Source organism: Somniosus microcephalus, chromosome 29, assembly GCF_052327205.1.
Source record: "Somniosus microcephalus isolate GS21.2 chromosome 29, FLI_Smic_1.0, whole genome shotgun sequence".
In the NCBI taxonomy this organism is placed as follows: Eukaryota; Metazoa; Chordata; class Chondrichthyes; order Squaliformes; family Somniosidae; genus Somniosus; species Somniosus microcephalus.
The window spans coordinates 8,202,548-8,218,469 of NC_141015.1; the positions used below are offsets into that span (position 1 = coordinate 8,202,548).

At 49.7% G+C, this 15,922-nt stretch overlaps 1 protein-coding gene across 1 annotated transcript in view; it reads left to right on the forward strand.

Moving 5' to 3' along the window:
* Positions 1-15,922, forward strand: part of psap (prosaposin) — a 66,361-nt gene that overhangs the window by 26,101 nt on the left and 24,338 nt on the right. The window contains exons 3-6 of the mRNA XM_085970131.1: positions 4,302-4,376; positions 6,481-6,606; positions 9,103-9,279; positions 13,549-13,689. Of these exons, the coding sequence (XP_085826257.1) occupies positions 4,302-4,376; positions 6,481-6,606; positions 9,103-9,279; positions 13,549-13,689 (519 nt within the window). The remainder of the gene's footprint in view (positions 1-4,301; positions 4,377-6,480; positions 6,607-9,102; positions 9,280-13,548; positions 13,690-15,922) is intronic.

Genomic DNA, 15,922 nt, shown 5'->3' on the forward strand with positions numbered 1-15,922 from the left:
GGGGCAGAGAATTCCACAGATTTACGACCCTCTGAGAGAAGAAATTCCTCCTCATCGCTTTTCTAAAAGGGCGACCCCTTTATTCTAAAACTATGCCCCCGCGTTCTAGATTTCCCCATGAGGGGAAACATCCTCTCTGCATCTACCTTGTCGAGCCCCCTCAGTATCATATGTTTCAATAAGATCACCTCTCATTCTTCTAAATTCCAATGAGTATCGGCCCAGCCTGCTCAACCTTTCCTCATAAGTCAAACCCCTCATCTCTGGAATCAACCGAGTGAATCGTCTCTGAACTGCCTCCAATGCAAGTATATCCTTAAATAAGGAGACCAAAATTGTACGCAGTACTCCAGGTGCGGTCTCACCAATACCCTGTACAGTTGTAGCAGGACTTCCCTGCTTTTATACTCCAACCCCCTGGAAATAAAGGCCAACATTCCATTTGCCTTTTTGATTACTTGCTGTACCTGCATGCTAACTTTTTGTGTTTTATGCACAAGGGCCCCCAGGTCCCTCTGAACTGTAGCATTTTGTAATCTCTCTCCATTTAAATAATTTGCTTTTTTATTTTTCCTGCCAAAGTGTATAACCTCGCACTTTCCCACATTATACTCCATTTGCCAAATGTTTTCCCACTCACTTAGCCTGTCTATATCCCTTTGCAGATCCTTTGAGACCTCTGCACAACTTGCTTTCCCACCCATCTTTGTATCATCCGCAAACCTGGCTACATTACACTCGATCCCTTCATCCAAGTCATTAATGTAGATTGTAAATAGTTGGGGCCCCAGCACCGATCCTTGTGGCACCCCACTAGTTACCGTTTGCCAACCAGAAAATGGCCCATTTATCCCGATTCTCTGCTTTCTGTTAGTTAGCCAATCTCTGTCCATGCTAATATATTACCCCAACTCTGTGAGCTCTTATGCAGTAACCTTTTATGTGGCAACATATCGAATGCCTTCTGGAAATCCAAATACACTACATCCACTGGCTCACCCTTGTCCACCCTGCTTGTTACATCCTCAAAGAACTCAACAAATTTGTCAAACATGGTTTCCCTTTCATAAAACCATGATTGACTGCATTATGATTTTCCAAATGCCCTGCAACTGCTTCCTTAATGAAGGACTCCCGTAAATGTCGGGTGGGACCAACAAGCCCAGGGAACCTTGGATGTCAAGGGATATACGAGAATGGATTAGGGAAAAAAAGGGGGGCTTTTGGCAAATACAAAGGACTAAAGACAGAGGAAGCCCTAGAGGAGTATAAAAAGTGCAGGGGGATACTTAAAAAAGAAATTAGGAGAGCGAGGAGGGGCCATGAAATAACACTGGCGGGCAAAATAAAGGAAAATCCTAAGGTGTTTTATAAGTATATTAAGGGCAAGAGGATAACTAGGGAAAGAGTAGGGCCCATTAGGGACCAAAGTGGCAATCTGTGTGTGGAGCCAGAAGATGTAGGTGGGGTTTTAAATGAATTTTTTGCATCTGTGTTCACTATGGAGAAGGACGATGTAGACATAGAAATTGGGCAGGGGGACTGTGATATGTTTGAACATATTAGCATCGAGAGGGAGGAGGTACTAGCGGTTTTAGCAGGCTTAAAAGTGGATAAATCCCCAGGCCCGGACGAGATGTATCCCAGGCTGTTGTGTGAGGCAAAAGAGGAGATTGCAGGGGCTCTGACACAAATTTTCAAAACCTCTCTGGCCACAGGGAATGTGCCAGAGGACTGGAGAACAGCTAACGTACCATTATTCAAGAAGGGTAGTAGGGATAAACCAGGGAATTACAGGCCAGTGAGCCTAACATCAGTGGTAGGGAAATTATTGGAAAAAGTTCTGAGGGACAGAATTAGTCTCCACTTGGAGAGGCAAGGATTAATCAGGGATAGTCAGCATGGCTTTGTCAAGGGAAGATCATGTCTGACTAATTTGATTGAATTTTTTGAGGGGGTGACTAGGTGTGTGGATGAGGGTAGTGCAGTGGATGTGGTGTACATGGATTTCAGTAAGGCTTTCGATAAAGTCCCGCATAGGAGACTGGTCAAGAAGGTAAGAGCCCATGGGATCCAGGGTGCCTTGGCACATTGGATCCAAAACTGGCTTAGTGGCTGAAGGCAGAGGGTGATGGTCGAAGGTTGTTTTTGTGACTGGAAGCCTGTGTCCAGTGGGGTACCGCAGGGATCGGTGCTGGGTCCCTTGCTGTTTGTGGTCTACATTAATGATTTGGATGTGAATGTAAAAGGTATGATCAATAAGTTTGCAGATGACATGAAAATTGGTGGGGTGGTAAATGGCGAGGCGGGTAGCCTCAGTTTGCAGGATGATATAGATGGGTTGGTCAGATGGGCGGAACAGTGGCTAATGGAATTTAACCCTGAAAAGTGTGAGGTGATGCATTTTGGAGGGACTAACAAGGCAAGGGAATACACAATGAATGGTAAGACCCTAGGAAAGACAGAGGATCAGAGGGACCTTGGTGTGCATGTACATAGATCCCTGAAGGCAGCAGAACAGGTGGATAAGGTGGTTAAAAAGGCATATGGGATACTTGCCTTCATTAGCCGAGGCATAGAATATAAGAGCAAGGAGATTATGATGGAGCTGTACAAAACGCTGGTTAGGCCACAGCTGGAACACTGTGTGCAGTTCTGGTTGCCACACTATAGAAAGGATGTGATTGCATTGGAGAGGGTGCAGAGGAGATTCACCAGGATGTTACCTGGGCTGGAGCACTTCAGCTATGAAGAGAGACTGGACAGGCTGGGGTTGTTTTCCTTGGAGCAGAGAAGGCTGAGGGGGGACCTGATTGAGGTGTACAAAATTATGAGGGGCATAGATAGGGTAGATAGAAAGGAACTTTTTCCCTTAGTAGAGGGGTCAATAACAAGGGGGCATAGATTCAAGGTAAGGGGCAGGAGGTTTAATGGGGATTTGAGGAAAAACTTTTTCACCCAGAGGGTGGTTGAAATCTGGAACTCACTGCCTGAAAGGGTGGTAGAGGCAGGAACCCTCACATCATTCAAGAAGCATTTGGATGAGCACTTGAAATGCCATAGCATACAAGGCTACGGACCAAGTGCTGGAAAATGGGATTAGATTAGACAGGGCTTGATGGCCGACGCGGACGCGATGGGCCGAAGGGCCTCTTTCTGTACTGTATGACTCTATGACTCCAGCATTTCCCAATGACTTGGTGCGAGTTAGGACAGCCGAGTTTTGGATGAGCTCAAGTTTCCGTCGGGTAGAATGTGGAGGGAGGTATACAGTGGCGTTCCCCAGGGTTCAGTGCTAGGACCACTGCTCATTTGAATGTACACTAATGGCTTGGACTTGGGGGTTCAGGGCACAATTTTGAAATTTACAGACGACACGGAACTTGGAAATGTAGTTAACAGTGAGGAAGATACTAATAGACTTCAAGAAGACACACAGGCTGGTGGAATGGGCGGACACACGGCAGATGAAATTCAACACAGCGAAGTGTGAGGTGATACATTTTGGTGGGAAGAATGAGGAGAGATAATACACACTAAACGGTACAATGTTAAAGAGGGAGCAAGAACAGAGACCTGGGGGTTCTTGTGCACAAATCTCTGAAGGTTCCAGGACAGGTTAACAAAGCAGTTAATAAAGCACACGGGATCCTGGGCTTTATAAATAGAGGCAGAGAGTACAAAGGCCAGGAAGTATGTTAAACCGTTATAAAACACTGGTTCGGCCCCAGCTGGAGTATTGTGTCCAGTTCTAGGCACCGCACTTTAGGAAGGATGTGGAGGCTTTGGAGAGGGTGCAGAGGAGATTTACTAGAATGGTTCCAGGGATGAGGGATTACAGTTACATGGATAGACTGGAGAAGCTGGGGCTGTTCTCCTTCGAGCAGAGAAGGCTAAGAGGAGATTTGATAGAGGTGTTTAAAATCATGAAGGATTTCGATAGAGGAAATAAAGAGAAACTTTCCAATGGCTGAAGGGTTGATAACCAGAGGACAAAAGAACCAGAGGAGACATGAGGAAAAACATTTTTACCCAATGAATGAATAGGATTTGGGACGCACTGCCTGATAGGGCGGTGGAAACAGATTCAATAGTAGCCTTCAAAAGGGAATTGGATAAATACTTGCAGGGATATGGGGAAAGAGCGAGGGAGTGGGACTAATTGGATTGCTCTTCGAAAGACCAGTGCAAACTCGATGGGCCGAATGGCCTCCTTCAGTATTCTACTATTCTATGATTCTATGATGTAAAGATCTTTTCTCTACTATATTGGTACTTACTATGTTCTTGTTTTATTTCAGAAAAGTGCCCCTTGTGACCTGTGCAAAGATGCTATATCTGTGTTGGGAAACCTTCTGAAGGACAATGCCACAGAGGTACTGAGAGTGTGGGCTTGTTCTGTGTGCAGTAGCCCTTTTAGAGACAGCTGTATTTTAAATGAGGTGAGGTACATGCCCACAGACCCAAGAGCCACCAGGTCCCTCTGGGCCCAACGTGCTACTGGCAGCAAGGGCAAATGGTGCTACCCTGATCCAAATCCCGAGCCCCAGCACGGAGCCGGGGTGTCGAGCCCCAGCACGGAGCCGGGGTGTCGAGCCCCCGCATTATTCTGATGTTGCCACTGGTCTCTACTTCTAAATGGGACGGACTTCACAGAATCACAGAAACCCCACAGTGCAGATAGAGGCCATTTCGGCCCATCGAGCCTGCACCGACACATATCCCACCCGATCCCCGTAACCCCTACACCAACACATATCCCACCCTATCCTTGTAACCCCACGTATTTAATCCCCCTTACACTAAGGGTCAATTTATCATAGCCAATCAACCTAACCCGCACATCTTTGGACTGTGGGAGGAAACCGGAGCACCCGGAGAAAACCCACGCAAACACGGGGAGAATGTGCAAACTCCACACAGACAGTCGCAGAAACAGCTGCACAGTGTTCCCTGGAAATAGCTTTAATATCGCAATAGACTTGCAGTCAAGTTGCTAAATAAGGATTTGAAACTCCATTCAGCGTTTGAATCCACCCTAGTTCCTATTTCCCAGAGCGCATTTACCACATTCCTTTTTGGGAGGCGGAGAGTTCGAATACTGGGTGAGGAGGGGAGTAAAACCAGATTGCGAGCTCGGTGGGTGCGTTCTAGGTTGACTCTGTTATAGTGCCAATATTTCCTGGAATCTGCCTGATTATTCCTACAGATCCTGTGTATTATGTAAATGTTGCTAATGCTCCAAGTCAAATAGAGCACACTACAGTGGTCAGAACATTGTATTAAGCATTCACTGTGTTACAAAGGAACGATCTGTCACATCTGGACAGCGCTAAATGTGGAGATCATATGGTCAGGAGCTGAATGCCACCTTTGTTGCTTATAGTAATCTCTAATCTCTATCCAATGATGTTGTGCAATACACTCTCAGCGCTGGGGTATCTCACTCCGCAGTCACGCTGGCGTAGCAGGATTGAGCTTGCAGCTTCACTCTGACACTCCGTGCACTGTAGACCTTTCAGCTGGAGGCTCTTGTCTGACTTTCTGCAACAGCTGACAGGATTTGGGGCTGTTTTATAAGGAAGATTTTCACTCCTGAATCTTTTAATGTTATGATATGTAAGTATGTCAGGTCAGGTGTTAAACCTGTTACCGTAGTGACAGTAAACGCTGCTACCTGTGATTGGTCACCCTGGAGTGCCAGGCAGTATTTAAGAACCTGACCACAGCCAGGAAGAGCCAATGCCTTCGGCCGGGTGAGTCCCTGGAGGAGGGGAGCGAGAACCTCGATGGAGGAAATGCCATCAAAAGGCGGATGAGCTAATCCTTGAATTAACCAACGGTGTCCACAACCTGCGAACAGTGACCCAGCCGCAGTACAGAACACGGCAATGAGAGAGTGGCCGCGGACAGTCCCAAACACAACATGGTTCAGGTCCCTTCCCTAAGAGGTGTGGAGGACAGTCTCAGGAACTCTGATGGTAGTCGGCCAATGATATCCTGGTGCAAGTGGTAACTTCTGTTAGCTAATATGAGTAGGGAAAGGCTGTGCCCCCATCATCCAGGTGAAATGGCCTTTTCTTACAAACATTTGTGTTCTTGTGTATTAGTGAGCTAACAGGAACATATCGATCTGGTCATGCTATCACCATTCCCTTCTCCAGAAGCACATCTGTTTGTCTCCTGAACCCATTCAGATTTGTCTGCTTTAGTGGGTTTGCCAGTTTAGCCTTTGGGTAAAAGAGTCAAACCAAATGGCCATGTAGGATGAGGCTGCATGGTGGCACTGAGTGCAGGTACAAGTAGGAACACTGTCCGGTGTCGGAGCCTCCCAGTGCTGTTTAACCATACTTGCCTATCTCAGCATCACCAAATATGAAATGTTTTTGAATTTACTCAGGATTGTTATAGAAAATTACTTCTTGAATTCTATGAAAGTTTGTTGAGGGTTTGCTTTGATGTGCTTATTTCATCTTCCAGGGGGAGATGCGAAGTTACTTGGCCAAAGCCTGTCACCTGCTTCCAGACCCGACCTTGACAGCACAATGCAACGGATTAGTAGATGAATACTTGCCAATTATCTTGGACATTCTCAAGGGAGAGCTGGTAAACTGGGCTTTTCTTGGCCTTACATCTTATATCGTTGCTCCAGTGAAGCGGTACATGGTTGAAACAAGAAATAACCTTTTTCTTCCCTCCTCTTTTCCTCCGCACCGTGCCCACCCCCCCCCCCCCCCACCTGCCCAGTTGAAGGCAGGAGAACCTTCTTTACCCAGAGAGTGCTAGAATGTGGAATTCGCTGCCACGTGGAGAGGTTGAGGCGTATAGTGTAGATGCTTTTAATGGGAAGCTGGATAAACACGAGAAAGGAATAGAAGGATGTGTTTATAGGGTTACATGAAGTAGGGTGGGAGGAGGCTCGTGTGAAGCATAAACACCGGTATAGAGCATATAATAGCAAAATACTGCAGATGCTGGAAGTCTGAAATAACAACAGACAACGCTGGAAAAACTCGGCAGGCCAGGCAGCATCCGTGGAGAGAGAAACAGAGTTAACGTTTCAGGTCTGGGACCCTTCATCAGAACTGGGAAAAGCTGGAGATGGAACAGATATTAAGCAGGTGCAGAGATGGGGGGGCGGGGGGGGGGGGTTAAAGTGACAGGCGACTGGAAGCTCAGGGTCACCCTTACGGACTGACCAATCTGCGTTTGGTCTCCCCAATGTAGAGGAGACCGCATCGTGAGCAGCGAATACAGTATACTAAATTGCCAGAAGTACAAGTAAATCTCTTTCACCTGGAAGGGGTGTTTGGGGCCCTGGACAGTGGGAAGGGAGGAGGTAAAAGGGCATGTGTTGCATCTCCTGCGCTTGCACGGGAAGGTGCCAGGGGAAGGGCTGTTAGGGGTGATTGAGGAGTGGACCAGGGTGTTGTGGAGGGAGCGGTCCCTTCGGAATGCTGAAAGGAGGTGAGGGGAAGATGCGTTTGGTGGTGGGATCACGTTGGAGGTGGCGGAGGATGATCCGTTGAAGGCTGGTGGGGTGAAAGGTGAGGACAAGGGGAACCCTATCATAGTTCTGGGAGGGAGGAGAAGGGGTGAGAGCAGAAGTGCGGGAAATGGAACGGACACAGTCAAGGGCCGTGACAACCACGGTAGAGGGGAATCCTCGGTTGAGGAAAAAGACATGTGGGAAGCACTGGTATGGAAGGTGGCATCGTCAGAACAGACGCGACGGAGAAACTGGGAGAATGGAATTGAGTCCTTGCAGGAAGCGAGATGGGAGGAAGTGTAGTCCAGGTAGCTGTGGGAGTCAGTGGGCTTGTAGTGGATGTTTGTCGAAAGCCGATCGCCAGAAATGGAGATGGAGAAGTCAAGGAAGAGAAGAGTCGAAGATGGACCATGTGAAGGTGAGGGAAGGGTGGAAATTGGAAGTAAAGTGAATGACCTTATCAAGTTCAGGGCGAGAGCAGGAGACAGCACCTGAAATGTATCGGATCATCCTCTGCAATTTCCGCCAACTCCAACGTGATCCCACCACCAAACGCATCTTCCCCTCACCTCCCCTTTCAGCATTCCGAAGGGACCGCTCGCTCCACGACACCCAGGTCCACTCCTCAGTCACCCCTAACAGCCCTTCCCCTTCGCTTGGCACCTTCCCGTGCAAGCGCAGGAGATGCAACACATACCCTTTTACCTCCTCCCTTCCCACTGTCCAGGGCCCCAAACACCCCTTCCAGGTGAAACAGCGATTTACTTGTACTTCTTGCAATCTAGTATACTGTATTCACTGCTCACGATGCGGCCTCCTCTACATTGGGGAGACCAAACGCAGATTGGGCGACCGCTTTGCGGAACACCTCCGTTCAGTCTGTAAGGGTGACCCTGAGCTTCCGGTCGCCTGTCACTTTAATTCACCGCTTCACTCCCACTCTGATCTCTCTGTCCTTGGCCTATTACATTGTTCCAATGTAGCTCAACGTAAGCTCGAGGAACAGCACCTCATCTTTCGATTAGGCACTTTAAAGCCTTCTGGCCTCAACATTGAGTTCAACAATTTCAAACTATAACCCCTGCCCCCATTTTTCATGCTGTATGATTTTGCCATTCCCATTTGCAACATTTTATCTTTCCTGCCTCTTACAAAAGCACAGTATGTTCCTTCAATTCCTCCCACCCCCCGTCTCTGCACCTGCTTATTATCTGTTACATATTCAGTTTTTTCCAGTTCTGACGAAGGGTCCCAGACCTGAAACATTAACTCTGTTTCTTTCTCCACGGATGCTGCCTGGCCTGTTGAGTTTTTCCAGCGTTTTCTGTTGTTATTACCGGTATAGAGCATTTGGGCCGAATGGCATGTAACTGCTGTAAATGCTACGTAATGGGAGGAGGATCCGGCTCACTGTGGTACTTTGCACGATCGATTCTGCCAACACTGTGTCTCGGCTTGTTCATAAATAGTGGCCACCCATGGAACTATCCCAGAACCTTGAGAGAGGGCAGAAAAGGGAAGAACATTGGGGGTTAGCGCTTCATTGCTGGACTGCCTGAGTTAAAAAATGGTGCAATTTTGCCCATCTCACTTTCTGTGTACTTCTTTGACAGGAAAACCCTGAGGTGGTGTGCCGTGCTCTGCACTTGTGCCAGTCGTTCCAAGAGACTCTTACTGAAAAAGATATTCTCTCCAATGAGATACCAGAAGTGGAAATGTCCAAACTGGTCTCCCCTTTCATTGCCAATGTTCCTCTTCTCCTTTACCCGCAGCAGCCCAGCAAGCCCAAGGTAAGCAGAAACCAGGATACTGTTGTGTGGTGTTGATGTCTTTGTCTGAAGTTGATACTTGTTGTGCAGTGCATATTGTGACTGCAGCCTGTGGCCCCAGCCCCCCTCTCCATCATCACTTCACTTTACTTCCAAACTTCATCTCTTTCTTTAAAATACTCAGCAGGTCAGGCAGCATCTGTGGAGAGGGAAACAGAAGATCATCGAGCTGAAACATTGACTCTGTTTCTCTCTCCACAGATGCTGCCCGACCCGCTGAGTATTTCCAACATTTTCTGTTTACATTTCAGATTTCTAGCATCCGCAGTATTTTGCCTTCATCTTTTGGTCTTCACCTCACTCTGCCCTCCTCGGCTGCTCAGCTCTCCCTCCCAATCTGACACGACTTTCCTGCCAAGCTCTTACCCTGGCGCAGTCCCAGGCTTTTGTCTCCCTGGATCAGTACATGACGCCCCTATGCTCTGATCTATTGCCACGCTCATTATGGTACGCCACAGGCTGCTTCCCAGCAGTCTCTCAACTGTCTCACATTCACGTTTCTACCACGTTCCTCAGATTCAACATCTCCACAGTTCTCTCCTCCAATGCCCCAGTTCATAGAATCATAGAATTGTGCAGCACAGAAAGAGGCCCTTCGGCCCATCGTGCCTGTGCCGGCTCTTTGAAAGAGTTATCCAATTAGTCCCACTCCCCCTTTCCCCAGAGCCCTGCAAATGATTCCTTTTCAAGTATTTATCCAATTCCCTTTTGAAAGTTAGTATTGAATCTGCTCCCACCGCCCTTTCAAACAGCGCATTCCAGATCACTTATTGGTCTCCAACTGTACCTTTCTAGACTGCCCTGCAAAATGTCTACTGCTGCCAACAAAGGTGTCTCCTCCTAGGACCCGAAGGAGCAGCTTGACATTGAGACCCACAGGGATCTGTTTCATTGGCGACTCCTCTCTTACGGAGGCTGAGCTACCTGGCCAACTCCTCCCACCTCACCTTTCAGATCCATAGGGCTGGATTTTCATTGGGCCATGGAGTCGAGATTGGAGACGTGCGGGGGGTTAAAATCACGAAATCGGGGGGCACGAACCCATCCCGCCCCCCAACCCGCCTCCCTGCCAGTTTCAAAGGAGGCGGGTCCCCGCCCCGCACTGGGACCCGCCTCCCCGAGGCGGGAAGGGGATTAGTGCCAATTAACTGCCTGTTAACAGGTAGTGAACGGGCAGTTTTTAGCCTAATCCCTATTTTCATTGGTGAAATGTGGGATTCCCGACGGCTCCAAACCACGCCAAGTTAGCGAGGCGGGCCGTCGGGATGAAGGGCTTGGAGGGGTCGAGATGTCCGGTGTTCAGGTGAGTGATGGGTGCATGAGTGCAGAGGTAAGTGTATTTGGTGTGTTTAAAGTGTTTAAAGAAGTTCTACTAACCTTTACAGCCTTCCTTCCTTAATCTCACCGGCACAGAAAGCAGAATGGCCACGAGCTGTCAAAAGTTCCAGCATTCAGCTTTCTGTTCCGGGGAGATCGCTAAATCACCCTGAGAGGAAGGAATTAACCTGGAGTACAGATTGTCAGTGTTTGACGGCTTCAAACAGCTGTGAAACGCTGATATTTCTTCTGTCAAAAGTCTGTGACGTCACCTGTTGCCGGGTGGCCCTTAATCGGCCTGCTGAGCCCGCTGGGCGGGCTCAACAAGGTCAATCAAGTCAAAATCGCGTGGGTTGGCTAGAACTCTAGAGACGGGACTACAACCCCGAAAGTTGCAGTCCCGACGACTCAATGAAAATCCAGCCTTGTGTGTCTGCCCTCCTCCCAAGCAAAGCTCTTGGGCTCCTTTCTCACTGAATCTCTTATTTTACTTGGTTTCTTATACTTGGAGATTTCAACCTGTATTGAACTCATTCCTCTGAATTCTCCACTTTCTTCCTTTAACCGCAATCAGCTTGGCTCAAGGAAGGCAGTCTCATGACTAAGTCAGGAAGTTGTAGGTTTGAATCCCACTGGCGGATTGAGCTTTTAATCTGTGCTGATGAAATGCTTTTACCTCTAATTCCATAGAATGTTACAGCACAGAAACAGCCACTTGTACCAGCAGGGCAGCGCCTCTCGTCTAATCCCACTCTCCCCCTCACTCCCAGTACGCTTTAATATCCCACCCAGTCTAATCCCACTCTCCCCCTCACTCCCCGTACCCTTTAATATCCCACCCAGTCTAATCCCACTCTCCCCCTCACTCCCCGCACCCTTTAATATCCCACCCAGTCTAATCCCACTCTCCCCCTCACTCCCCGCACCCTTTAATATCCCACCCAGTCTAATCCCTCTCTCCCCCTCACTCCCCGCACCCTTTAATATCCCACCCAGTCTAATCCCACTCTCCCCCTCACTCCCCGTACACTTTAATATCCCACCCAGTCTAATCCCACTCTCCCCCCTCACTCCCCGTACCCTTTAATATCCCACCCACTCTAATCCCACTCTCCCCCTCACTCCCCGTGCCCTTTAATATCCCACCCAGTCTAATCCCACACCCCCCCCCCCCCCACTCCTCGTACCCTTTAGTAATCCCACCCAGTCAAATCCCACTCTCTCCCTCACTCCCCATACCCTTTAATATCCCACAGAGTCTAATCCCACTCTCCCCCTCACTCCTAGCACACTCTAATATCCCACCCAGCCTAATCCCCCTCACCCCCCGTACCCTTTAATATCCCACCCAGTCTAATCCCACTCCCCCCCACTCCTCGTACCCTTTAGTAATCCCACCCAGTCAAATCCCACTCTTCCCCCTCACTCCCCATACCCTTTAATATCCCACCCGCCCCCAGTCTAATCCCACTCTCTCCCTCACTCCCCGTACCCTTTAATATCCCACAGAGTCTAATCTCACTCTCCCCCTCACTCCTAGCACACTCTAATATCCCACCCAGTCTAATCCCTCACTCCCCGTACCCTTTAATATCCCACCCAGTCTAATCCCTCACTCCCCGTACCCTTTAATATCCCACCCAGTCTAATCCCACTCTCCCCCTCACTCCCCGTCCCTTTAATATCCCACCCAGCCTAATCCCACTCTCCCCCTCACTCCCCGTACCCTTTAATATCCCACCCAGTCTAATCCCACTCTCCCCCTCACTCCCCGTACCCTTTAATATCCCACCCAGTCTAATCCCACTCTCCCCCTCACTCCCCGCACCCTTTAATATCCCACCCAGTCTAATCCCACTCTCCCCCTCACTCCCCGTACCCTTTAATATCCCACCCAGTCTAATCCCACTCTCCCCCTCACTCCCCACACCCTTTAATATCCCACCCAGCCTAATCCCACTCTCCCCCTCACTCCCCGTACCCTTTAATATCCCACCCAGTCTAATCCCACTCTCCCCCTCCCCGCACCCTTTCATATCCCACCCAGTCTAATCCCACTCTCCCCCTCACTCCCTGTACCCTTTAATATCCCACCCAGTCTAATCCCACTCTCCCCCTCACTCCCCGTACCCTTTAATATCCCACCCAGTCTAATCCCACTCTCCTCACTCCCCTTAGCCTGTACAAATTAGATATATTTCCCACCATCTAAACTGCATATTGTCTAGTAAGCAGCTTACTGCAATTAGTTAATAGTTAGATGTGGACTTTCTAATACAGTGCAGCAGAAAATAGCTGCAAGTCCTAATTCTTGCGATGCTCAGTCAGACTGTTGTCAAACTATTCACACAGGAAAGCTGTGGTAAAAAGCCTGACCAAGGCATGGTTGGTTGAAATGATTAACCCCTTCCTATCCACTGTTACTGTCCCTTCCCTTTTCAAGACCACTGTCATTGTTCCATTTTTTGAGGGGAAAGTACATACCCTGACCCCACTAATTTTAAAATTCCCACCCTCTCTCCATCCTGTCCTTTATTGTAAAGGTCCTTGGAGGTGTCACACTGTGAAACTTGCCTCTTTTTCAACTCTATTTGTCTCTCTACAAACCAGTTTTTGACTGCTCCTCATACAATGACTCTTCAAAGTCACCAATGACATCTTGTGTTGCTGTTCCCATGGATCGTGATCCTTAACCTCACTGCTGTTGAATCTTCTCATCAACTCTGCTCCACACCATCTGTGTGGTACCATTCATTACTGGTTCCATTGTGGCCTCTGCCAATGCAGGCACTTTGTGTCTTCTATTTCTCCTCTCTCTCCTCCCCCCTCCCTCTTCGCCCCCCCCCCCCCCCCCCCCCATGCTGCTGCTGGTGATTTGGTCCAGGCCTTCTAACTCTGATCTATTTGTTGCAGCGCACTGACGACGTGTGTCTGGACTGCAACCAGTTCATCACTGACATTCAGACTGCTGTGAAAGAGAAGGCCGTCGTCTTGGATGAACTCATTGCTCAGCTAAAGCAACAGTGTAATATGGGACCCGGCTTAACAGAACTGGTGAGTATCATTGAGTGTGTCACACAACTGGTGCGTATCATTAGGGGTGATGACGGTGATGCGCTATCAATTACTCATAAAAGACTGAGAGTTAGAAGAGTAACTAAAGGCTTTTATTAACAATAGAATGGAGGTCTGCCTCGCGTGGTCGACCGGTCCAGGATACAAAGGGCTGGGGAGCAGTCACCTTTATACTAGGACCTGTGGGAGGAGTCAGCCGAGGCATGTCCAGGCATGTACACAGTGGAAGACAAACAGGACAAACAGGAATACAAATAGTGGTTTACCACATTCACCCCTTGTTTAAAATTGAGTCCGGCGGGGTGAAGTGTATTAAAAGTTAGTGTATTGGAGTCTCTCCGGAGGTCTTGTCTGCCGCTGTGATCGGCGTGGCGACGGCAGGGGTAGTGAAGCTTCCGGCGTCGAGTCCAGCGTAGGCTGTGGCACAGGCGTGTCGTCCTCGTAGATGTCGAGCGGGTCGCGGGGCCCAGGCCTGCCGTCTGCTGGGGCTGGATATCGGATCGTGGGGGGGGGGTGGTAGTGGGTTACTGCGGCCCCCGAGGGTGCAAGGTCTCTTATGGAGACTGTGTCCTCCCGCCCGTCCGGGTATGCGATGTAAGCATACTGGGGGTTGGCGTGGAGGAGGTCGACCCTCTCGACCAGGGGGTCCGTTTTATGAGTCCTCATGTGTCTTCTCAGTAGGACTGGCCCTGGGGACGTCAGCCATGGCGGTAGCGATGTCCCCGATGTGGACTTCCTTGGGAAGACAAACATTTTCTCATGAGGGGTGGCGTTAGTGGCAGTGCAGAGCAGTGACCGAATAGAGTGGAGCGCATCGGGGAGCACATCCTGCCAGCAGGAGGTTGGAAGGCCCCTAGACTTTAAGGCTAGCAGGACGGCCTTCCAAACTGTCGCATTTTCTCTTTCCACCTGTCCGTTCCCCCGGGGGTTGTAACTGGTGGTCCTGCTTGTGGCAATACCCCTAGTTAGCAGGTACTGACTGAGTTCGTCGCTCATAAACGATGAGCCCCGGTCGCTATGGATATAGCTGGGGAAGCCGAACAGGGTGAAGAGGTTGTTCAGACATTTAATGACCGTGGCACTGGTCATGTCCGGGCAGGGGAAGGTGAACGGGAAACGGGAGTACTCATCAATAATATTGAGGAAGTACACATTGCGGTCGGAGGAGGGGAGAGGCCCTTTAAAATCAACGCTCAGGCGCTCGAAGGGGCGAGTGGCTTTTATCAGGTGGGCCCTGTCTGGTCTATAAAAGTGCGGTTTGCACTCAGCGCAGACTTGGCAGTTCCTGGTCATGGTCCTGACCACCTCAATAGAGTAAGGCAGGTTGCGGGCCTTGATGAGGTGGAAGAACCTGGTGACCCCCGGGTGGCAGAGGTCATTGTGGAGGGCCCGCAGTCTATCGATCTGCGCGCTGGCACAGGTGCCACGCGATAGCGCATCCGGGGGTTCATTTAGCTTCCCGGGCCGGTACAAGATCTCGTAGTTGTAGGTGGACAGTTCGATTCTCCACCTCAAGATCTTGTCATTTTTGATTTTGCCCCTCTGCTTGTTGTTAAACATAAAAGCAACTGAACGCTGGTCAGTGAGCAGGGTAAATCGTTTTCCGGCCAGGTAGTGCCTCCAATGACGCACAGCCTCCACAATCGCCTGGGCCTCCTTCTCAACAGCGGAGTGTCTGGTCTCCGGGCCTTGGAGGGTTCGTGAAAAGAAGGCCACGGGTCTCCCCGCCTGATTGAGGGTAGCGGCCAGGGCAAAGTCGGACGCGTCGCTTTCCACCTGGAAGGGGATGGATTCGTCCACTGCGTGCATGGTGGCTTTGGCAATGTCCTCCTTGATACGGTGGAAGGCTAAGCGGGCCTCTGCCGTCAAGGGAAAAGAGGTGGACTTGATCAGCGGATGGGCCTTGTCCGCATAGTAGGGGACCCACTGGGCGTAATAGGAGAAAAACCCTAGGCACCTCTTCAGGGCCTTGAGGCAGTGGGGCAGTGGAAGTTCCATAAGGGGACGCATCCGGTCGGGGTCGGGGCCGATGGCTCCGTGTTCCACAACACAGCCAAGGATGGCGAGGCGGTTTGTGCGGAATATGCACTTCTCCTTGTTATATGTCAGGTTTAGGAGTTGGGCGGTGCGGAGGAATTTTTCGAGGTTTGCGTCATGGTCCTGCAAGTCACGGCCGCAGATGGTCACATTGTCCAGATATGGGAAAGTGGCC